The sequence below is a fragment of the Toxotes jaculatrix genome, chromosome 12 (genome assembly GCF_017976425.1).
Source record: "Toxotes jaculatrix isolate fToxJac2 chromosome 12, fToxJac2.pri, whole genome shotgun sequence".
Taxonomy (NCBI): Eukaryota; Metazoa; Chordata; class Actinopteri; family Toxotidae; genus Toxotes; species Toxotes jaculatrix.
This window is the reverse complement of record NC_054405.1, coordinates 22,224,768-22,248,939: the sequence shown is the minus strand read 5'-3', so window position 1 is coordinate 22,248,939 and position 24,172 is coordinate 22,224,768. Positions and strand designations below refer to the sequence as shown.

Genomic DNA, 24,172 nt, shown 5'->3' with positions numbered 1-24,172 from the left:
CTCACATCTGTGCTCTTCCAGATTCACTCCTCTTCCCTGGTAATGTGCTTGGATGACAACTGAAGTGGTAGCGGGTTGGGGGAATGATGGCAACAACCATAATCCTGACGAAGCTGTGGTCGTGAATGACTGAAAGATGTGAAGAGAAGGAGCTTAGTAGCTGACACGTCTATGTCAATATGATTAAGGCCTGACACCCACACACGCACAGCACATGGAAACGGCTGCTTAGTGCTTTGTGCAGTGTCTCAGGGTACAGCAGGTTAATGATAAGTGGTGGAGACAGTTTGGAATGTGCCTCTGAAAGGCTAATTTATCTGACTCTGAAACACAAATTGGAAACATAATGCTCAAAGTAAGTTCTGTTAGGAGGCTGAATGTAACAGCTGTTATGTATATTCACTGTTTACCTGCAAATTCATTTCCACTTTAAGTGCAGATGGGCTTGAAGGATTTCTATGGGTAAGATGCTACTACTCCTGCTAATATTTTATTATCAGTACTACTGATGTTACTAATGCAACTCCAACTCCATGTGACTTTATATGGATACAAACACAAGACGCATTATATGTGAACACACACAAGTGGAACCCAACAAAGTCACATTCAGTTTTTCTACATGATGAAATACATGTACAGGCCTGAATGTTTGGTGTGTGTGTGGAGTGAGGGGGGGATTTACTGAGATTGTATTTAAATACAAGACAAATGGCAAAAAGGAAGTAATAATAACAGTCCATAATGTTTTTGTGTAGAGATCAAACTGAGAGTAACAACCTTCCCTGTGTAAGGTGTAGTGATAGTGGCTTGTTGGTGTTTGTGCAGTGCTGTAAAGGATGTAGTGGAGGCTTTGAAAATGCCCGCTAGAATTCTTATTGAAGGTTGTGGAGAAGTTTCTGTAAGTCTTTAAGGGTTAGAGAGAGGTTAGAGGGAGAGCTCGGGTGTGGGTCTGTGAAGTCCGTGGAGACATCCTACTCGTGATATCAGGCAATACAAGCGCGCTTGACGTGACTTGACTGACAAAGCTTTGAGATGGGAGGAAGCGGCTTTGGTTACATCTGACACTCACACTTTATTAGTGATTGACACTTGGTTTTTCTGTGTGGTCTTTGTAAACCTTGTCTGCCCCGAATTCCAAGTTGAAGAAGCAATTTATTTGATTTTAATTATGAGATTAGTATTTTTGAGGGCAACATCACTGTAAGTGTTAAAATATTTGAAGGTTGGAGGGTTGCTAGTTGAAATTCCTGATCAGGGGGAGTAACCTTTCCTATCACATCTATCTTCTCTTTGACATCAGCATCAATGAATTTACAATATATGCTTCAGTGCCCCCTTGTTACAGGCCGTGTGAGGCGAATACTTGCATTAGAAAATCCCATTGGATTCCAAGAATAGATCCTGCACAGCTCACTTCACGTGCTCTGAGAGATGGTTTTCTTCGACTTCTCAAATTCAGCAAGATAAATCGCATTTTGAAGAGCAGCTTAACATGGCTCAGTTTAATATGGCATACCACAGAACAACAAGTTTTCAAATGGAGCCTGGGCCTTCTTTCAGTTTTCCCCATCTTTCACCCCTTTCAGCCTGTCAATGGCAAAAATGCTCCATAATATTCATACAAAATGGAATAGCATCAATTTAAGATCAAAATTGCCTCATAATGTCTCGAAAATTCATTTCAGCATTACCTCCTACTTACTGCCTGTGGGGAATTAAGGAGGAACCTGTCTACCCAATTTTCTAAGAGATGGAAAAATGAGATTTCTTTGGGAAAATGGGTTTCCTGTTGCAAAGAGAGGGTAACACTAGGTGACTGATTTGTTCTTAGACCTTGCTCAGGTCTTTGTCCTCATTGCTAACATCTTGATATTTTGTCAGGCCACGGTGATTTATGAGCAGCGGCCCTTCACAATCAAATCCACATACACAGCAAGAAAAGTGAACCTTAGATGCGAAATATGTGTCTTCTGCTGTAAGTCCTCAGAGAGTTGCTTTCTGAGTGTATGTGCTGGTGATGTATGCATCCCAGTGTGGTCCTACACAGAGCTGTCAGCCCCTGCATAGTGTGTGCTTGCTCCATCATGACTTGCATGTTAAGCACCCACAGCTGACTGTTGTAGCCTTCTTGTAATGGAGCCAGTCACCACCGGCTGCCAGGCTTCAATTAGGCATGCAAACCTCCTGATCCAAGACGGGAAAGAAGCTGCCTCAAACTTCAGGTTTTCCCCAGCAGAGCCGACTGCTTCTTGTTTGTGTACTTCACAAACTCGCGCATCCTAAAATGAAGTAATGATGGCCATGTGGCCTGTATAAATATTTGTGCTCTTACATAATTTGGAATTAAAGAACTCTGCGGTTAAGATGCTAAAAGCCTATTTACAGTAGCAGGCTGTAAAATCCATAATCCTCTCGCCAGAGAATGGTCAGTGCTCATATCTTCACTCTGTGGTTTTGGTCATTGTTACTAAAACCTCACAGGCGTATTTGCTTCAAAGTATGGAGGGATTATCAGTAAATTAATACACCATTGCTAATATCGCTTCTGAGCTTACCATGGGTAGCTCTGAATGTGCTCTTCCATCTAAGTTCTTTCCTGACTTTGTCAAATTAATATCTTGAATAATCAGTCTTCTTGGAAAGCTATTAACTGGGCACATGGGGTATGCATGTGATCATGTGAGCATATGGATGTACTGTATATGTGAGTAAGGGAGTGTTAATTGATACTTTTCCATTCCTTGAGCTTTTATAAAAGCTCTTTCCTCTCTTAGTTTATGGCAGAATAATATCAGTGTAATTTAATTTTGATCCTATTACCCTAAATGCTTATGAACAGTGAGTTTAAAATTTTAATAGGCGAAATGTTGAAAAATTGAAAAATAAATTAGCTGGTTGCAGTTTCATTGTTTTCATATGAATCTCTCGTTTTACTTAAAACCTGCAAGGTGATTTTATTTTTATAAAGCAGTAACAAGAATCTAAGGTGGTAAGGTTCAAATGTTCTGTTATTGTGCTGCTTTATGTTTGGAGGAAATGTAATTGCTGCCTGACTTTATGAACTCAATATTTCTACAAAAATACTCAGTTTATGTCTAATTGTGATCCAAAAAAACATAATTCATGTGCCACATAATTACATGTGGCACGTTTGTTGGGTGTATTTACTCCTGTAAATGAGTTACATATGTAGTTTTTAGGACACAGGGTTTTGTAAGGAGATATTAATGAGCAAATGGTACCTGTGAGGAGAAAATGCTGGTAAAGGTAACTGTGGGATACCGTACTCCATGTGGATACAGTGAAATAACTTTTGTTGTCTTGGGTTGCTGTGGCTTCTAATTGTCTCTGTGGATAGTTTCAAGGAACAACCTGTCTGTTTTTTTTTTTACCAGAAAAAAAGAACAGGGTGCACTAAGGTTTGAGGGTGGAAACTGTCATCTCTGGTTATGCAGTTGTGCTGCCCTCAAAAGCTGGAAATACAAGGGGACATGGCACCGAAAGTCTACAGAGAGCGAAAGGCAGACTGGAGTTTTATTTAGAGGCAGAGCTGCTGTGCAGACAGAAATATTCTCAGTGGGTGAGTTAAAGTACCACAGGTGAACCAGATAACCCAAATTTATCCGAGGTTTCTAAGGTTAGCTGCTTGTCCTAGCTGATTTTCCAAGTTCAAGCTAGCCTATAGCCCTGGTTCAGGATGTTAGCTTGACTGCGTGTCAGTAGCGCCCTCTCAGGGATGATCACAACATGCTGCTTCAGTTTCAATTTCCAACATTAGTACAGCATTCACCTCTGCCCACTGCTCAAATTAGCGGGAGCTAGGTCACTCTTGTCCGTGTGCCAGATGTGTTCAGATCCGCTCTCTCTGTTTCACTCACCATCTTCATCCATACTGGTGTGCTGACAGTATTTTAATAGAATATTCCAACATTTTCAACTTAAATTCTACTGATGTTGCTGCTTTGACCACACAAATGTTTTTACTTGAGTGAGTGGTATGAGTTTATTAAAGCCAATTATTGAAGTGCAGTACATGTTCTCACGTTTGTGAAATAAGGCAGACTCGAGTCGAGTCTCATGTCTGCAGCACTGCTCTTTATTAAGAACACGCTCCTCTTGAAAGAGCACAAATAATAGTTGTGTGGCACAGACCGACATTACTGTAGGAAAATGCTTATTATGTTTTGCATAGATCAGTGTTGTGCCGAACGTGATATAAATGAAAGCATGCGGCCGTGCATATGACAACAAATGTGATGTGATTCTGAAAAATATCCAGCGGGCTTTTTCTCCGAAGTCTAGGTTTACAGTGATTTACAGGGTTTTCTTTCCCACATACCCCCAGTACCTTAATCTCTGTGAAAATATGCTGATCTAAATGATAGTGGAAGTGCTGTTTGTGTAAGTGCACAGGGTGACGTGACTATAGGTGTCTAAGCGGTGGAATGAAGAGTACAGAAGGACTCTTGAGAGTAGACAGAGAGGTTTATGAGTCTGTAGAAAGGACTGAAAGTGAGGGACAGGCTTAGTGGATAGATATTAGATTGGTGTCATAAGTGAGCACATCAGGGCACAGATAGCTTCATCCTTTATCTAAGCTCTCTCTTCACTATGCCAAGCACCTCTTTCTATCCGTTCTGTTAATATACACCTTCTTCCCTCAAATCTCCTTTGCTTCTGGGCTTCCTCATTTACCTCTTTTATTCTCACAATCTAGGTCAGGTCTTTCTTAATTTCAGTGCTTTAAAGGATCGTTTTTGTGCATGTTTTAGCATATTTACAATAAATTGTATATAATTTACATTGCTGATGACCATTTTCTACAGCATCAATACAAGTTCATCCAAGTCACGCAACTCTCAAACTCTTAATAATACACTACAATAGATAAAGATCATATAATACAATATCACAACTATTATCACAATATATCACTTTTTTTTTTTTTGTTTTTTTGGAGCCCAAACCAATTCCCATATTTGTAAACCAGTCTATATTTGACAGCAGCATATCACTCTATGAAAGAGCTACATAACACCACAGTTTACCTTGGACACCCCGCTTTTACAGATTCAAAGAATGCATTCAAATCCAGAGTGCCTTTTCTGGCAGTTCGGAAGAATGGAATAGAACTCCTCAGACTGCCGAGTACAGACTTGCCTCTTTATACATCTTAGTGGGGTGTTGCTCAGATCATGTGAACATGATGTTGTCTTGTATTTCCTGGGACATTTGACAGGGATTGACAGTGCCTCCCTTTTAAAAAAAAAAAGCACCCTCTCAAAGTTTCTCCATCTTTTTTATTAAAACAAAACAAAACAAAACAAAACAAAACATATATTTAAAGGAAGATACAGAATGTTTAACTTCCATAAATATGTGCTGTTACATAGAACAGTACATATGTGTTCTGCTGCACTCCCTTGAACTGTTTTACCTGTATGTTGATGACTGAACTGAAGTTTGTTTTGTTATATTTTTACACTGTTTATAATTCCCATCTGGCATTAATTAGGTTTTGATGGTTGCTCTCTTTACAGTTTTTAATCAGCTTGTCTTTGTGGGGAAAAAAAATATGTGTGTGCTTTTATTTTTTCTCCAAAGCAGCCACTGCTTTCAATTCATTTAAATATGGTTTGAAAATCAAGCATTAGAGAAATTTGAAACTTGCTTCTGCCCATAATACGTTATAAATAACACCATGGTGCTTTTGAACATTAGTAAGAAGACAAGTTATGACCATATATTATGACTCTCTTGCACTCATTTTACATGGTCCATTAAGATGAAATATCTAGGACAATGAAGTGTGAGTATATATGATTTAAGTTTGAAGAAGTTGTTAAGATGTGGTATCAAACTGTCAAACCCAAATTGAATTTAAAAGAATTTGACCATCATCACGTAATTACCTGGAATCTTATCTAAAGAAGACTGTTTTTGACGAGAGTGTTATTTTAACCTGTACATGTTAAAATAGAAATATGATGGTTTCTACTCCATTTGGCAGTGGAAGGAGCAGAACGACCAACTGCCCAGCAAACAAAAGCAAGTGTTATTTTGAATCTGTTCAGTAATTAAACCCGATGACTCCTCTCGTTATTACGCCTTCATTTTATTACTTGCTGTATGCTCTCAGCAGAGACACAAAGTCACGCTTTTGCTTGATGCATTAGTCTCAACAGCCACTTCATCATGGAGACACTGCACAAGTGGCCATTTAGAAACATACACTGAGAAAATGGCTCGGGGAATAGCTATCTTTCCCACACCGCCTGAACCCCTTTTTGTTGTCTTTAGCATTGCAGATATGATCAGTTGATTTTTGGCCAGTTGTCTTAGTCTTAGGAGGCATGGCTGGGGTTTGCAGCATTGTATCTGTGATCTTACCAGATGAGGGAAGGAAATGGATATGTTGTTTTCTTTGTATCTACATCCAGCCTGTAGAAGCAAACATACTGTGGGTAGTGGTTTTCCTTACCTCTAGGGGCTGCATGCTAGCCTAGAACAAAGGCCAGGTCATTCATGTGAGGCAGTGTTTTGCTGCAAATCAGTATTTGTATGACTTTTTGACTAAGCCGTATGGGAGATATTATTCTCTCCTTGAACAGTTCGATGAAATCAATATTTGGGACTGTCAAACAGGAAAATTACAGCATTTATAGCCTGTTCAGATGCTTCACTTATTTGACATTTTCCTGACAATCAACCCATTGTAGTTGTGTCTTTTCTCCTTAGCAACAGTGGTAATAATGTGATGCTATTAAACCATCACAGAACCTCTTAGATAACTTATATTCCTGCTTTTAACAGTACTTAAAAAGCAGGAGGCAGAGTGCCAAGTCAGTGTTTAGAGCTTCCAATTTGCCCAACATAAGCACGATTGAATACTCTCAATGAGGTTACAGTTTTGTTAAGAAAAAGCAGCACGAAAGATCATAAGAATGTGGGAAATTTTGGAAAAGCTCTGTGCGTATAACTTTCCTCTTTCCCCCGTCGTTCATGCGCTTTAGGGTCAAAATATTATGTAGTACTTTGTTGGTATCTAAACCCAAAAGCTTACTGTGTATATTTTTGCAGCTCTAAATGCTGTAAATACCTGCTTCGGCCCAATATTTTGGCTGAGGTTCAGCGTGCAGGGAAAAAAAAGAACAACAAAGGCCTCTGCTGTGACTGCGACTGTCTCTTCTTACTCATGGATATAACTATGAGATTGTCGTATTATGAAGCACCGACGGCTCATTGCGCTGTGACGATAGTTGGCTACCTGTCTTTGAATGACAAGTCCTTGCAAACCATTCTCTTGAATTTCCTGGTGAGAACTGGGCTGAGACTGACTCACTCGTTTGTGTGAAGTGGCGACATGCTGAAGGCTCAGTGGGATTTCTCTGTCAAGCTCCGGATCACGATTCAGTGGTGTTTCTGCTTCGCAGTCTGTGCTTCACTCCCATTCCACACATCACTAAAGATAGGAGTCTCAAATTAAACCATGTCACATTTAAAAATCATCACATCTCTTGTCATTCTGGCTGCACACTTGCAAGTGATGATTCCCTGATTAGGCTTTGAGGACTATTACACATTTTGACACTTTTCTTTGAATATGCAAGAGTTTTAATTCACATTTGTTAGCATGCAGGAAGGAACAAACACCAGGTGTTTCTCTGGGCTCTTTAAATATCGTCTGTGTCGCTGTAGCTTTAGCTGATGCTGAGAAATAAAGTGCACTGGAGTCTCAGAAAAAGGATATTCTTTGATTTATGGCATTATGCCTTCTAAATCACCTGCCAGGAGAAGCGGGGATAGGGAGAACGAGTATGAGAGCACCCTGGAATGACTCAGTCAGGTGGTTTTTATAAACACTGAGTGCAAAAATAAATCTTTAGATAGTGTTACTGAATATACTTATTCATTATACTTATTTAATATTGCTGCTGCGGACTGAAGATCAGCTCACCTCTGACCAATTAAAAATGCAAAACATCCAAAATACCTAATTCCTCAGATAATTTGCCTCACAGTTTCTTTCTGCACTATGCCGTCATATTTTTTCCAATCAGTTTATGGCGAGGTGCCTACTGAATGTTTTGACAGTGTATCCTGTCAGACAGTTTATTATCACTGGGTCACAGGTATACGATTGCACTTTGGAACTGTATGTGGCAAAAGGTATAGCTTCTTAAGAGTTAATCCCAAGGCCGAGGATGCCATCAGCTAAGTTTTTTGTGATACAGCAAACGACTCAAAATCCAGCCCAACAGTATAACCTTGCTCAGCAGTGTGCGGTGCAGCTCACTCCACTTGTCTAGACTGAGACTATAAATAAAAAAGAAAGATATGTATTATTGCTGTGTCTAGGCTTAACGAGATGGCCAGCAGTCGTAAATCAACACCATCGCCATACTCGCCTCATTTCAACATTGTAAGTAAAAACTCACCTAACGGATGTAAATGATTGCACAGTTATCAAGGCCTTCTATGTACAATATATCCTCAACAAGAAAGCCTGCTAACAACCTGGCAGTTCAACAAGGTCCTTTCAGAAAATGTAGACGCATAACCCATCTGCACATGGAGATGTTGCACTCCAGTGAGCATAAATATTTCATCCCAGAGTTTCATTCATAGAGGCTATGCATGAAAAATGGTTGCTCTTTTGAGGAGGCAAAACAATTTGATTTTGAGCCTTGCCTTATTGTGCTTCGCCCCTGTGTCACCATTTGTCTCGATGGGACCACAGACTAATGTATATTTTGTTCTATATTTTTTCTTTTACCCATGCAGCCTCCATCCAGGTGCAGATCACCCCAACACAAGGAGAGATCAGCATAGGAGAGTCCAAATTTTTCCTCTGCGAAGGTAAGAGTCATCTCAAACATGCATCATTTAGCGCATATATATATATATATATATATATATATATATATATATATATATATATATATATATATATATATTTATACACAGAGAGAGAGAGATTATTTGATAAAATAATGAGACCGATGGACATGTGAATATACCCCCGTCAGGGGTTAAGCATTAAAGTTCTAGACAAGACAAGACACTGCTAAAAAAAAAAAATACAAGGCTGGCAGTTTATTCTGAGATCACAGTCAGGTAGGGAAGAGGGCTTAGGAGAGGTGGGAGAGAGGTGCAGTCTGAAGAGATAATGTGAGAGAGAGGTTTTTTTTTTTGCTTTCCCAGTGTTTTTAGTGTCGAGTGTATTTCACATGTGCAGTTGTCTGCTTGTCTGAGATCCAGGTGGTATTTACATTAACTGACTCAGCTGTCTGACATTATAGAGCACTGCATACAGGAATAAAATCATGTCAGGCACATTATAGACTTTGAATATTATAGAAGTCTATCGGGAGAGTTATAGTAAATTAACTATAAACCCACATTATGAATAAAACAAAAACATATCTAGCCACGCAGATAGCTGTGATCTTTTTTTGTTCAGGTTTTGAAATGTGTGCCTTTGTGCTTCTAATGCAATTAAATAAAAGTAAGTGAACATGTGCTTTTGGTGCTCACAGCAGTGTATAATTACTCTTAAGAAAATCAGTATCATTACTAGAATCAGTGTCCCCATTACTCCACAGGATAGACTAGTTTTGGCTAAAGTTTACCTCACTGCCTCGCTGAGCTGGGACAAAAATTCTCAAGTCAGCACAGAACCTGCACATCATGTCGGTTCGTCTGGTTTGACCAGTTCTGAAACGTGTCATGACCTCATTGTTGGCTGTCCCTGACACTGTGACAGTTTTCTAACGTGTTTGATTTTCTCATCCCCAAAAATAAGATGTGTTTGTGGTCGCAGCACCTTAGAGATGTGTCTGAGCGGTGATGATGAGTCATATCCAAAGAGAGTGCAGCAGTAAACTGAGGGTGGGGACTGGGGGAGGCAGCTGAAACACACACACTTATAGTTTTTGCACGCTGAAGTCATCATAATAACAGAATGAGACAAATAATATTTAGTAATGGGAGGCACAAGCAGAAATGGGTGGATGCTTTAGATCCTTGACTGATAAAACCAAAACTATCTGCATAGCTACATAACGTTAGAGGTTATTAAAACGTATATGTATGTAATAAATGTGGGTAAACTGAACCTTGAAAAAGTTCATTATTATTATGTTGAAAGTATCAAACTGATTCCAGCTACTGTCTGGTTGCTAGACTGCTGCTTGAGGAAAACTTTCTGTGAAGATAAAGCCATAAGAGCAGAGCTCAGTGTCTTTGTGCATGCAGAATATGAAGCCTTGAGATTTGTTTTATTAAATTTTGCTTCAGCTTGAACTGCAACTCGAATTCTTTCGTTGAAAAGAATGTGAAAATACATTAAGGAACCTTTGTGTTTGTTAAGACGGAATTACTATATTTCAGGGGGACAAAAATGTCTCAGCTTGCACTCGTCTTCACAAAAAAATGAATGATTTTTTTCTCTCTTTTAGTGAAAGTTGCCTAGTAATGCTATGTCCTTCTGAGCAGAAATTATTTACACCTTGAAAAGACATCTACTGTAGGATTTTCGATTCAAAAATGTCTAAATCAAATAGCCTTCTTCACAACAAGAATTCTTGATTTATGGAGTGTAGATATTTTATGTTTCGACTTGTAGAATAACAGTAATCATTTTCTGCTCTTCAGTGGTGGGTGTTGCTAAAGACATAGACTGGTATGCTCCCAGTGGTGAGAAGATCCTTCCCAACAGGCCAGACATTTTTGTGAGCCGCAGTGATGAGAGCACGTCGACCCTCACCATTTACCACGCCAATGTGGACAGCGCTGGCATCTACAAGTGTGTGGCAAAGAATGGGGACACGGAGGCGCAGGCCACGGTCCAAGTGACCGTCTTCCGTAAGTCTTAGAGGTTTCTTTTTTGTCTTTTGTAAATACTGCCTTCAGTGTATCTTCACATGAATCACATAAAGCAAATCAACACTATGGCATGGCCTGCATTAACTCAGCCAGGCACCAGAATGAAAGCAAAGAGCCATTGTTAATATTAAATAAAAAGAGTTTAGGACTACTTATCACTTTCATATTGTGTAAATCAGATGTCAGTAGTATTAATACTTGAAATCCAAGTTGAAATTTGTGAAACAAATGCAACTGAAGTCTTATTATATTTTTCAAAAGGCTTTGGCTGCAGTGTTATTTTGGTTTGCCTCTGTGGGCCAGTTATTCTTATTGCTAAACCAACAAAAGTATGAGTGAGGACGCCTGCAGGGTTTTAAATGAACGGGTTGCATTCTGAAACTTCTGTTGACTTCTCGTTTTGTCCATTGTTTGAAGCCATACCTTCCAGTTGAGGTGGACAAATTCAAAGGTGGACGAGGCTGGATGCAGCTGGGGTCAGACAGGCAAGCAGCAGCCACAAAGGCTCAGAGTGATAGCCTGAGCAACCTGTCAGTCAAAACAGATCCACTTCACAGACATACCCCACTCTAATAGAAACAATTTTCAAAAGTGCCAGCAAAGACTCGCATTAGAGGAGGGAAATTGGACACTGAGGTCCAAATTTCCTTCTTGAGGAAAAAGAGAATATTTATATTGTATTTTGAAAGATGCAATCCAGTTGCATTTGGGTTAGGGTTTTTTTTTCTTCTTCTTTTTGTGAAACCATCTACCTACGCAACAGATGAAACATAAAGTTATACTATGTGTTCCAAGGCAATTTAGTGTTCTTGGTTAAAAAAGTTCATTAATTTGTCCTCTTAAGATAATGAGCGGCTCTGTGTTGGGAAAAAAAAAAATTTGCAAGGGCCTTTGGTGCCTCTGCCATGTCAGTAGACTTGTCCTATTGAAATGACTGAGATAGACAACAGCACTGTTGTCTATCTCAGCGAGGACTAAGAGTCTTTAACTGAACTGCCTTCCAGACCATCTGTGATTACATAAAAACTAAACCAACAAAACCTTTATTAGAAAAAGCAGAAGCTCAACCGTATGGTACCCCGTTATGCTGCAAATCAACTACAACAATTTTTCCTGCAATATAAATATCTCACATGAGAGTTAGATATTTGGAAACATGTGTAATGTGTGTGTTTGTCACGTTTCCTTACAGAAAAGATCACTTTCCAGAATGCTCCGAGCCCACAGGAGTTCAGTGAAGGTGATGATGCCAACATAGTCTGCGATGTGGTCGGTTCACCACCACCCACCATCATTTGGAAGCATAAGGGCTCCAAGATCCAAGCTGCCAAAGATGGTGAGCCAGTCCAAATAAAAACGTTCCAGTGCTTGAGCTGCTTTCTCACCTCCAGCCCGCCATCCCATGTCATTCCCCGGACTCCCTCAGCACTCACCTTACCTTCCTGCCAGTGCTGTCGGCCAATTCATGCATTCCAATCAATTTGCTATACTCTTCCTCATCTCCTTCTCCTCCTGCCCATCATCTATGAACAAAGCTATGCATTTTCAGCAAGGAGCGAGTTTTAGACCTCCTAGATGATGCGTGAAGGAGGAGGTTAAGTTCCCCAAATAGAGAGAGAACTACTCTGGAGGCTGAAATAATCCAAACACTGAAAAAGAAAAAGGGGAAATGGGAAGGGAAAGAGAAGAGCTAACAATTTAATTTACAGTGTAACTGTGCCATTACTGTAAACAAACAAAAAAGAACAGATGAAATATAGACCTACCAAGCTATGCAGGCTAAAGAATACAGTCATTTTATGGTTCTGTTTTTTTTTTTTGGCAAGAATTCCTTTGACTCCATAACACATACAGAAATGTAAATTGTGTTTCTTTCTAACCATTTGACAGCTTGACAGTTACATGTAGTCCTGTCCTCACTGTAGAACTGCCACGTTTGCCCACGGTTGTAACTGTACTATTAAAGGTAAACTCCACCTGACATCTTGTGAGCAGATAAAACACTCACCGAATTTAGGCTTGAAAGAGAAGTTTTGAGAAATGTTGCTCCTCTACAGAGGACAGAAGCTTTAATCAGCTTTGATTTGCAGCCGTTACCATGGCTTTCATTGGTGAGTCACTGTCACAGCATGAAAAGACAAAACAGAAACATCAAAAGGTCCATGGAAACTTCTCTGTATTATAATCCTTTTCTTCATTGTCAGTTCCTATGTTCCAAACAATTGTTGCTTTGCCAGTAAACACGCTTTGGAGCGACGAAGCGTGACACAGAACTAAGGTATTTAGCTCTGTTGTGGAGAAACCATTGAGTGTTTCAAACATTCGGAGCATAAAAATAAACATGGTAGAAATGAGTGGTTCTGCAGGAGACGAATAAGACATTTTTGATAAATTTGTTTGCCGTTGTGACTCTCGATAAACCTTGGTATCCATTGTAACTGCTGTGAGTTGATTTCAGCCGCAGTCCTCTGAATGAAAGTAGAAACTTCTCAGCATGGACCACTTCTGCCAGTAAGATGAGGGGGACATAAACAAAGACCTCATGCAAGTCCAGCTGTCCTTGTATCGCATCTAGAAAGACATAAACGGTGTAGTAAATATATTCATGTACAGTTTTTATGAATAATTTAATCTGGCAACTTCAGGCAGCCAGTAGCTAAGTTCTGTGGGAGAGCATCTACAACACTGGTCCAGAGCAGCTCTGACCATAGAGAATTCAGATATGAAATGCAATCTGATGTGTGAGAGATGGAAAAGGTGGAGATGACACGGCAGACTGGGTTTTGTTTTACACTTGGACTGGGCCTATTTTAACCTTACAGTAACCCCTCCCTTGGTGACCACTGGAGAGCCTGGAGTCACCACAGTGTTGTGCTAAGCCAGCCTTTATTCTTGGACTCGAGTCAAGGAATGTGTTTTTCACTTGAAAAACCACTAATTGTAACCGACACTGAAAACTGCAAACTGCTTATGTAACTTTCCTCACAGCAGCAGTTGACCTAACCCTTGTGCTGTATGTTTCATTGTTAAACTCCCCATCAGAGCTTCGTCATTGTAATATGTGTCAATGTAGCATGAATTAAGAGGTGGTAAATGAAATGTAAAACGTATGTTTTATTCAAATACCACACTAAGCCATCAAAGTTTTGACTTGTTTTATATATCACTTTTACACTAGCCGAATATTTCGTTGTTTTGTGCTTATTTACATGTGCAGGAGAACAAAAGCACAGCACTGACAAGAAAGTAGATGATGTGTTGAGAGTTTTCACACAAGTTAAAGGTGTAACAACACAATGTTCAAGTAACAATCCTGCAAAATTTTACAACAGCAAAGCAACTAAATGTGTTGGCATCAGTAGTGAAAGAACTCATTATGCAGAATGTACCCTTATTTTTGCTGATGCTTTAATACATACTGTATAAGCAGAAGCACAAAAACGATGTAGACACAGGAAATTGGCCTAATTTTAACTACTGTGTATGTTGGTTAGTTTAATCTACAACATACTTATGGATGTGAGTGGTTTTATAGCACATAGACTATCTTTAGTTTACACAGTTAGACTTCTCTATTAAATAGGCAGAGAGACTGAAATCTCATACAGACTCACTCACTAGCATGGAAATTGAACTGGCAGCATTGGACTCCTGCAGAGGAGTCCTTATCTCCAAAGAAAGTTGTGCTTAACAAGTAAAACCTAATTGGCCACAATTTTTTAACTCAGTGAGTTTTAAAGACACTGGTCAATCACAAATTCTGGAGAAGTGCAATAGTTGTCCAATTTGGGATGTGTAGTGAACAAACCACAAAGTTACCTGCCTTAAGGCTGTGAACAGAGACCAGATTTTTAATAAATGTTGGGTACGTTTCCCCAGAAATGTGTGAGAAATGACACTTGGTTCCAGTTAAGACAGCTGACTCTGGTACTGCGTGTTTATAGCTGGTTTCACTAAAAGTGCAACAGTTTGTCAGGCTCTATGGTCATGTAAAACACATTTTTTTCAAATTTTAAATTGTTGTGACTTCTAGGAGTGAAAGTGTATAATATACCTAATGTTCTTAATCCATACAGCCCACACTGACAGAATTACTCTTTTGTTGTGCCAGTATAATCTTAATAATCTTGAATACTATATTTATTAAGTTATTGCTCTGTGTTTGACTTTTCTGTTTTAGTGCGGTTCAGAATAGCTAATGGCCACCTGCAGATCCGCGGCATCAAGAAGACAGATGAGGGCATGTACAACTGTGAGGCCCGTGTCACGGCCAGGGGAGAAATTGACTTCAGGATGATCAAGGTCGTTGTTAATGGTAAGCACTACGTCTCTGTCACCTTTGGCTTCCTGCCTGTCCTGTTGTTTAAAAATGAGCCGTTGCTCAACAGAGTAGTGTACAGTACTGATAATCTCAAAAGGAACAGAAATGTTCTTTTTAAAGCCTTAAATATTGTTCATATACCCTTTTGCCCCAAATGATGAAAGCAGTTGTTCATCTCATCTGTCCAACCTTTTAGTCCAGACCAAGATACCCAAACAACTACACGCCAGACGGTTGTGAAATTTGGTATTGATATTCATGGTGCACATGATTTTATTGATTTCACTAGCGCCACTCACGACAAAATCTCAGCTCTGTTTACATTTTATCATCTCATAGTTCTGTAAAGAGGCAGACTACTTTACAAATTGCTCTGAAGATTTTCTGCAGGAAACTGGCGCTCCAGTCTAACCACCGGCATTAGAGAATGGGTGTGTAAATAACTGGCTATGGTCATTACAGTATATATCAGTCACAACAGGCAATAGCAAAACAGGGATGTATTCACCCACAAGTGTGGCTATAATTTATAGTTTCATCAGAACTGTATATGAGATGTCATTGTGAAAAGGGGCTGTGATGATGAACCCATGGAGAATTATCACCAGAATCTGCGGCTGGCTTTACTGAGCTCTACTTTACCAAGTCCAGCTCATTCTTTAGCTGTCTGGCCACAACTTAAATGTTTTTTCTTCCCTCTCCTCACTCCCATAGCAGTGTTTTTGGTCGCAGCAGGCAGCTGTTTTCAGTGAAAAAGCTCTAAAATCCCACTGCACACTATCTGCTCAGCCACAAATGTCAGTCAGACACTGTCTGTAGCTGGTGAGCATAATGGAGCAATTAGTGGTTAAAGAACCAGATATTTGCCTCAGAGGTTGGTAGGGACCAAAAACAGAGCTAAAAGAATGAGAAAATTGGGCTTGCGTTCACCACGTGGACACAACCACAACTCTAAATGAATGATAATGTTGCTCCATAACTACTTGTGTAAATAAGCAACAGTTTGCTTGTTTCCAAGGTGGCCAAAAAATAAGTTATTGCATGTTTAAATCTACATGTCTATATAGAATCTCTTCAAAATACCCTTTTAAAAATTTGTTACGTGTACTTAATATTTACCTGGTATTTATTTTTTTTAAAACTCTGTTTCAGTGCTTCCCACCATCCGTGCCAGGCAGTCAGAGGTCAACGCTACAGCAGACATTGGTAGCTCTGCTTTGTTGGCTTGTGATGCAGACGGCTTCCCTGAACCCACCGTCACCTGGGCACAGTACGTCATCCACTGTTGTCATAGGCCTGTTTTGATGAGTAGGATCATAAGTAGGGTCTCTTTTAGATCTACCCTGGATCCTTAGATCCAACTGCAAAAGGTAATAGTAGCCAGATAAGATAAAGTTGTCTGACCATGAGTTAGAGCAATGCAAAGACATGAAATGATTGATGCACAAAAAACAACATCATATGTCCCAGTACTATTCCAGTATTGTTAGAATTCTAAGAATATAAAGTGTTTTGTTTGGTTCTACTTCCTTCACAGCCCAAGTCTGTGAAGGAATTTTCAAAATAATGGTACAGAACATGTTCTTTATGTGTTTCCTGAAGCTTCTTCCCTAAGAATTTAGAATATTCAAGGAACTCTTGCAAAGACATGTACAGGTCAGTTCAGTCAGTTACATTCCTAATCTTATTATTTATTTATTTTTATCATTTTTGTAGGAAAGGGTTTATTTTTATCAGTGGCACTTCAGTAAGGGCGAGGCTGTGCCCTGTAGAAACAGAATGCACTGTAAAGCCCTTATCACAGCTGAATTAGAGGAGAGTTGCTGGGTTGTTGCTGCCCTCTGTCTCCAGCTACTGGACACAGTGACAATGGCAATGTGCTGACAAACCAAGGACATGACACTGATGTGCAAAGATGCACTTTCATAGAAGGGGTCCATTAGGTTACTGTTTCACATCAGCTGTCTGCATGTGACCCTCAACATAGTGAATACGCAACAAGACACGTAAGATCCTCTGTCCATGTGATTTTTAACATGCAATGCAGACACTAACATATGATGTGAAGTGTTCGCACAAAGAAGGAATGCAGTCATGCAAAAAAAGAGCCTACTGACAACAACAGACACTAGTTAAGAACATAAGTCCTTTTTTTAAAATTACATATGAATTGATTTTATTCAGTAAAGAGCTTGTTCTCAGTTCAGTCTGTGTGCCCCATTATTTCAAAGGCAGCACCTCAGTACAAAGACACACGCACACACATTTTTCAAAAAAAACAACAACAACAAAACAAAACTACTGCAGGTCTGAGTGTCCTGCATATCAACTGGAAGAACCAAACTTTTTGAATTAACTTGTGGCTTTGTAGTCTGAGTCATGTTGTTTTTTAACTGGCAGAAAAAAGCTGTTAAGACGTCTACTAAAACTTAAACTCCCTGGCTGGGTTAATCACGCACCTGTCCACCGTAGCCATGCTAAGAATGCTCACCTTCAGATTAAGATCCTTAACTTGGTTTCCTGAACCAAGAACATACAGGTTTTATTGTGTTCCTTAGAATATATGGAAATCAACTTGTGCACCAAACAAGCCCTCTAAAAGGGCAGTTCAGTCTCAGCTCGAGTTGCAAATTGCATGTTTCAGGTTTAGCCATAATCCACCAGGGCCACAGCTTTTGTGCCTGTTTATAAATTGAGCCTTTTGATCAAATCTGAGCTAAAACAAAACTAAACTCTCTTGCTTGCTGTTGATGCTGCCTGCTTCTTGCAGCCTTTCCGGCCAAACTATTTGTTGAAAGTGATTGTGCCCCCTTTGAAAGAATTGCATATGCACAACGTAAATTTCAGGGAGCTGGTGTTGTAAAGTGTTTGTAAATAGGGCATAAATATCAATTTCCATGGCCTTGCCTACAAATTGTTATGTGGGAGAAATGATGAGATTTACATGTATTTACATTTACATCACTGTAACAAGGGCAAAAATGCTTTGATGAGTATTATTAGGGAGGTTTTCACACATGCTATTTAAATTGCATACCGTTTTGATCTGGTTAGTGTGGTTATAGAGCTGTCACTCCTGCATGTGTAAACTTGTAGTGAATCTAAGGTCTATACTAGTTAAGACGTTCTGTAAACATGAGTGGAAGTACTGGAGTTAGGGTTCAATACCATTTTATTGAATCCGAATACAGTAATGAATCCACTGATCCGGGATCCTGATAAGAACTGCTTATTAAATCTTTTTAGTTTTAACTTAATATTTGATAAATAAAATTCACTGGTACAATTGGGATCTGTAATCATACATGTAATCAGCTTATGTTGGCATCGACAACAATAAAACCCATCACTTAAGTAGTACTCTAATAAATATTCACAACCTGGAAATGTAACCTACAAATTACAGTGTAAGATATGAAATGTTTGTTAGGTGTTATATGACAAGCTGAAATACCAGTTAGCAGACTTATTATTTTGCATACCTTTGTCTTTCCCACATCCTCTCTAAACTAAACAACAAATTCTCAAATCTCAGTGTCCTTAGAAACAGTTCAGGCACCCCCCATCAGATGGATGACGTCGTTCGGCAGCTTCACTCACCAGTGTCAAAGTTACATACTTTGTTGATTCATCCACCCACACTGACATCCTCTGTATGAAGTCATGAGGCTCTGCATCAGTGTTGCACCTTTGTTGCACCTTTGTTCCTGACAAACAACAGTCACGATTCACATGGCTGCTCGATGTTGCTTGTCAGGTTAACATGAACATAGTTCGGTCATGAGAACATACGACTGATGGCGCTGTTTTTCTTAGGAGGACAATCCAAGTTTCACAAGCTACTGACCCTAAATAATAGAGGTCTTAATTAAGAACTATTAAGCTGATAAAGTTAAAATATCAGTATCATATGGCTGCAAGTTTTACTGGACTCAGCACGTCATTTCAACAAAAAAGAATCACCATGTTGTTCAAAACTGCATCCCCAAATCTCTGTATTGAACTTAACTAGAACTTTCTATGTAGTTAGTGATGTCTTTACACAACCTTAATAATGGATTTGTCCTTAGCTGGTATAGTATATGTCATGTAACTTTTTTCAGTGTGAATTGGTGATAACTCCGTCAACCCTCAGTTTTGAAAAGTTGCACCAATAACCAACGTTTATTTCTCATCATGCAGCTGTTTGCTCAATGTGCTTTCATTGATATATCATTGATATATCATTCACCACTGTCATGCAGCAGCAGAGGAATCTTTAAACAAGGCTTTTTACAGACTTGTTAGTGGATAAGACTATTGAACACCCTGATGCTGTTCACAGCTGTCTTCCATTCAGCAAAACCTTTTTTGTGATGTGGATGTAGAGACAGAGGGAGATGCAGCTTCTGGCCAGAAGAGCGTTAAAACAGACAGTGAAGTTGTTGGGAGGACATATTGGTGAGGCAGTGAAAAAGCAAGAGGGGTAAAGCTTATTTGTTCTGGTTTCCTAGGGCTGCTGACAAGGCTGTCATTCACTGTCTGCCTGCAAAATGCTTCAGGAAGGCTGCTACTCAGGCATACACTTAATTCTCCACAAACAGGATTCTAACCTCTAGCAAAGTTCTGGTTCTCAAGATTTGAGGAGTGTTTTCTCAAAAAAAAAAAAAGAAAGAAAAAAACATGCATCATCAGATTGGTGTATGTCCTTCTTAAAAATACTGATGTAAGGGCTAAAGGGGAGTTGAGGCAAACAAAAGCTGTGGAAGTATTGGAGATGTTCTCAGAAGCACGCAGTTCAGGACAGCTTTTGTCGTCTCCCAGCCTTTTTTGTGTACCAACTGCTCTCCACCTAGGATGAAACTCCAAACCTATCATTGTCAGCAAGTTAAGAAACATATTTGTAGGCCCCTCAAGTAAGCAAACACTTGTGATGTGAACCTCGCCATGTCTTTTTCCTCTTTTTTTCCCCCTGTGCTACAGTAACAACGTTGTCCTTGAAACGGGTGATAAGTACAGCCTGAATGAGGATGGTTCAGAATTGGTAATAAAAGACGTCAAGAAAGTGGATGAAGGAGATTACACTTGCATCGCCAAGAACAAGGCAGGAGAGAAAGCAGAGGAAGTCAGCCTGAACGTGTTTGGTAAGAGAATAACTCCATTCTGTTATGATGGCATAAAGAACACTGTGGCTCTTTTTCTTTCCTTGGCCTTTTCTTTTGTACTTATTGACATTTGCTGTACACTACACTCCTCTACAGCTTTTCCACTGACTGGGTGCAGGGCTACACAGCATGAAGCTTACAGTTTAAAGAAATGCATGTCTCATTGAAAACTAATTAAGACACCCCTTAGGACATTCAAAGATATCACACTAGAGTTTCTGCTCATGAGGAAATTTGCTCCAGCCTTACATAATCAGCTCTATTATATGTCAATGGGGTATAAAACTGCAACTCTAATGAAGCCTGTATGTATACTTTACTACTGTAAACCTGCACCACTCAGTGTTTCTTACATAAACAAGGCATCAAATGACTGCGGATAATGTGAAAGTTGTCACTCATGGTGACGGAAACCATGGAGAATTATCAGCAAACTCTGCTGCAGCTCCACAGAGCTTTTTAGCTTCTTTTAGCTCATTGTTTTGATTTTTGGGCCCACTAACTGTCTGAAATGTCTGAAAACAGGCAGCTGTTTGCAGCTCTGAACAACAGACAGAGTTAGCATCTAGCTTTTAAAGAAAGCCGAACCTCTTTTGTGTGGATATTTCTGCAGTGTGCTGATAAGTATAAAGGTACCTTGAAAGTCGTGTCGAAGTAATGCTTTGGGGTCTTTTTCCTAGTGCAACCCAAGATTACCTACCTGAATAACATGACTGCCTCGGAGTTTGACGAGCAAGTCACCCTGACCTGTGAGGCCTCGGGTGACCCCACACCCACCATCTCCTGGAGTTTTGAAAACAAGGTGTTCGCTGAAGGACAGCAGGTACTGTTTTTTTTTTTTTTCTCTTTTTATCTAGACTTTCAAACAGTCTGTTTATTCAAACATATACAGGATTTTGGCAAACGAGATAAATCTTCATGTCCTTATGTGAAAACCATTATGCCATTAAGACCCTTAACTTGACCCTCTACTGAGTCTTGGCTGAAACTAAATTCCACTTTTGATATCATGAAATAACAACAGAAGTCCTTCAAACTCACAAGTATCTTTGGGAGTACAGGCACTCAAGATAGAAGGGTCAAAGCGCCCTTTAATACTGGCACACTCCAGAAAGAGAAAAATGTCTTTATGTAATCCATTTATGCAAGAAATTTCAAATATCCTATGGTGTTTCATGGAACTCCAGTTAATAGTTCTAAACGTTTTAATGTTGAATGTCTGCACTACATGAAAAGCAAAATACAAAGCATTCATCCACTTCCGGAAAAAAAAAAAAAATCTTAACATTTTTAATATAATCCCTAAAGGGTTCAGTTGGTCAAAAGCTTCAATAAACTCCTGCATGCTACAAGATTATACGTGCCAGCTGTCCATTATGACCTGCACAGTTTTCAGCAATGCACAGCAGACCCGGGTAACCAACTCTATGCTCGTGAACTCCTCGAGGAGCTGCTGTTATTGACAAACCTCTACTAAACTGACATTTATTTCAGGAAATCAGTGTACGACTCCAATCCATCGCAGAGCTAACACATACACCTACAGCATATTAACATTGATATGTGTGAACTATTCAGTGACTTCTCCACTAACTTGCATTTCTCATTCATTCTTGAAATGATTTCAGTTGACTGATTCCAACCCTTTCCATCTCAGATCATTAATATCCAATCACTAGACCAATCACTTGAAACTGCTTACTATGCTTCTTACACTTCAGACTTCATACTGAATTGCATTGCCACCTGAATCTATTCTTTGTACAGTTAAGTTTGGATTCTACCACCTCTCTTAACTTTTGACAGTCCTCTCCAATACGGCTGGGATTGCATTAATGATTTTGTACTTTTCCATCATCAATGCTAGAGGGGAGAGTGTGCAGACTGGCATAAAACCAATTTCCAGACAGTGTCATGCCATGATATGCCCCAGTGTTATTAAGAGCATATGTAACACTCTACTTCACTCGCTATTAATCATTAACATTTAAAAAGGAATATTATTGTGAAATTGCTATGAAAAGGGCTCAAAATTGACAAAAAAATTAAGCGTGAATGGGCTGAGAAAGTGAAAATAATTTCAGTGAAACTAGTTTAAATATTGCTGTGTTACAAGCCAGAAGGCCTGAGTCTTCCTTTATCTCACAATCAGATTGTTTTGAGCTCAGTTATGCTACTGCGGCAAACTGCTGTGATAATCCACTGTGGAAATGAATGGGCACTTTTTCTCAGAATGAACATGATATAAGAGTAAAGTCTTTGCACATTAAGCCACATGAGGGTTATACATCTTTGTCATGTTTTACTGTATACACTCATTTGTCTCTGCATGTCCTTCAGGAGAGCAGGATTTAAGCTTTGGCTAGAGAACATGTTAAAAGGCTTCTCCAGACCTGTGCTATGAATATCGTCCTGGTGCATTTTCTCTGTTACAGTGGTCTCAGCATGTTGGCAGTTGCCAGGCTAAAGAGAGAATCTCATCCCAAGTCTATTGTTGTTCTCTTATCAGCTCATTAAAAAAAAAAATGGTATAATTTTGAAAAATCCATCTTAACAGCCTATTCTGACAACATGCATCATGTGAGCAGTCGATGGATTAGTCACTTCAGAGAGTAATTTTCTGCTGTGAATGCAGTAAACAGTATTTAGATAATTACCTCGCTGCCTCTAGCAGGTTTGTGGATTCAGGAAGAACATGTAGAATACGTTGAACTGCAAACATAATAATATATCTTCCTATTACTTCTAATAATGATGGAAGTTGATACGTCCAGAGCCTTGGAAAATTTGCTACAGGGCAACAAGGGCATGATATGATTTGGCACGTAATAGCCTTGAATATGTCTGAATCTGTGCTGCTTTTTTAACCACTCCTTATAGTGTTCAATATACTATTTCTTTATTAGAGTGGTTCATTGCACATGAGGTAAACAGTCTGTTATCACTTTTCAGTATTGAAGGGTACATGAAATCTGTCTAAGGCTCTATCTGGGTGTTGCTGAGAGGCTATGCTTTTTAGCAAGTAAAGGTTTGACTTGTAGTTTCAGTTTAATGCTCAACCACTCTCTCTGCCATGTGTTCTCATGCCTGCGCTCTCATAAAAAAAATTGTCAGTATAAAAATGGTCAGTTGTTATGCAGTGTTATAAATGATATATGCGTATAACAGTAGGTGTACTATTCTTGGAGACACACGCAGTAAATGCAGTGAAAGCACCTGTCCTATTTGATCCCAGAGGACATGAAGAGACTCCGTTGCACAATATTTGGGCCACACTGGCCTATTTTACTTCATGGCTCTGTCCTGCTATATTCAGCGAGTGCAGTGTAATGAATTATGTCTTAAAGCTGCCATGTGAGACACTTTTTAACATCAAATATATCACTGTGAATTGTTCTTTCTTGGTGTAGGAACATTAAACTAAACGATCATGATAAAGAGATTTTGTAACATCTTTGCCAGGAAGATTGTAAATATGAATTCCCTACGATAATAAGGATAAAGATATCACATGTTCTCATACTGGTTTAAGAGATCAGCTCATTGACATTTGTGTCGTGGCTTGATAGGTCACCAGAGAAACTGATGAGAAAGTGAAAGAGAGATAAAACACAGCAGAGGTCATAATTAAACATTGCATCCATATTTCCTGTGTTTTTTCCTGTGGATTTCTCAGTGAAGTGTTTAACAAGTCAGAAAAGATCAATTCACCAGTTGCATTATTGTGGCAATGCATTATCCCTCAACATTTCTCAAAAATAACAGTGTCAAAATATCAACTAAACCATCACGTTTAACAGCCGTCTCAAGGTCCACC

General features: G+C 39.3%; 1 protein-coding gene across 1 annotated transcript in view; it reads left to right on the top strand.

Moving 5' to 3' along the window:
• ncam1a (neural cell adhesion molecule 1a) overlaps positions 1-24,172 on the top strand; it is a 220,396-nt gene that overhangs the window by 140,208 nt on the left and 56,016 nt on the right. Inside the window, exons 2-8 of the mRNA XM_041051207.1 lie at positions 8,788-8,862; positions 10,660-10,869; positions 12,083-12,226; positions 15,071-15,205; positions 16,364-16,481; positions 20,174-20,334; positions 21,036-21,178. Coding sequence (XP_040907141.1) covers positions 8,788-8,862; positions 10,660-10,869; positions 12,083-12,226; positions 15,071-15,205; positions 16,364-16,481; positions 20,174-20,334; positions 21,036-21,178 — 986 coding nt within the window. The remainder of the gene's footprint in view (positions 1-8,787; positions 8,863-10,659; positions 10,870-12,082; positions 12,227-15,070; positions 15,206-16,363; positions 16,482-20,173; positions 20,335-21,035; positions 21,179-24,172) is intronic.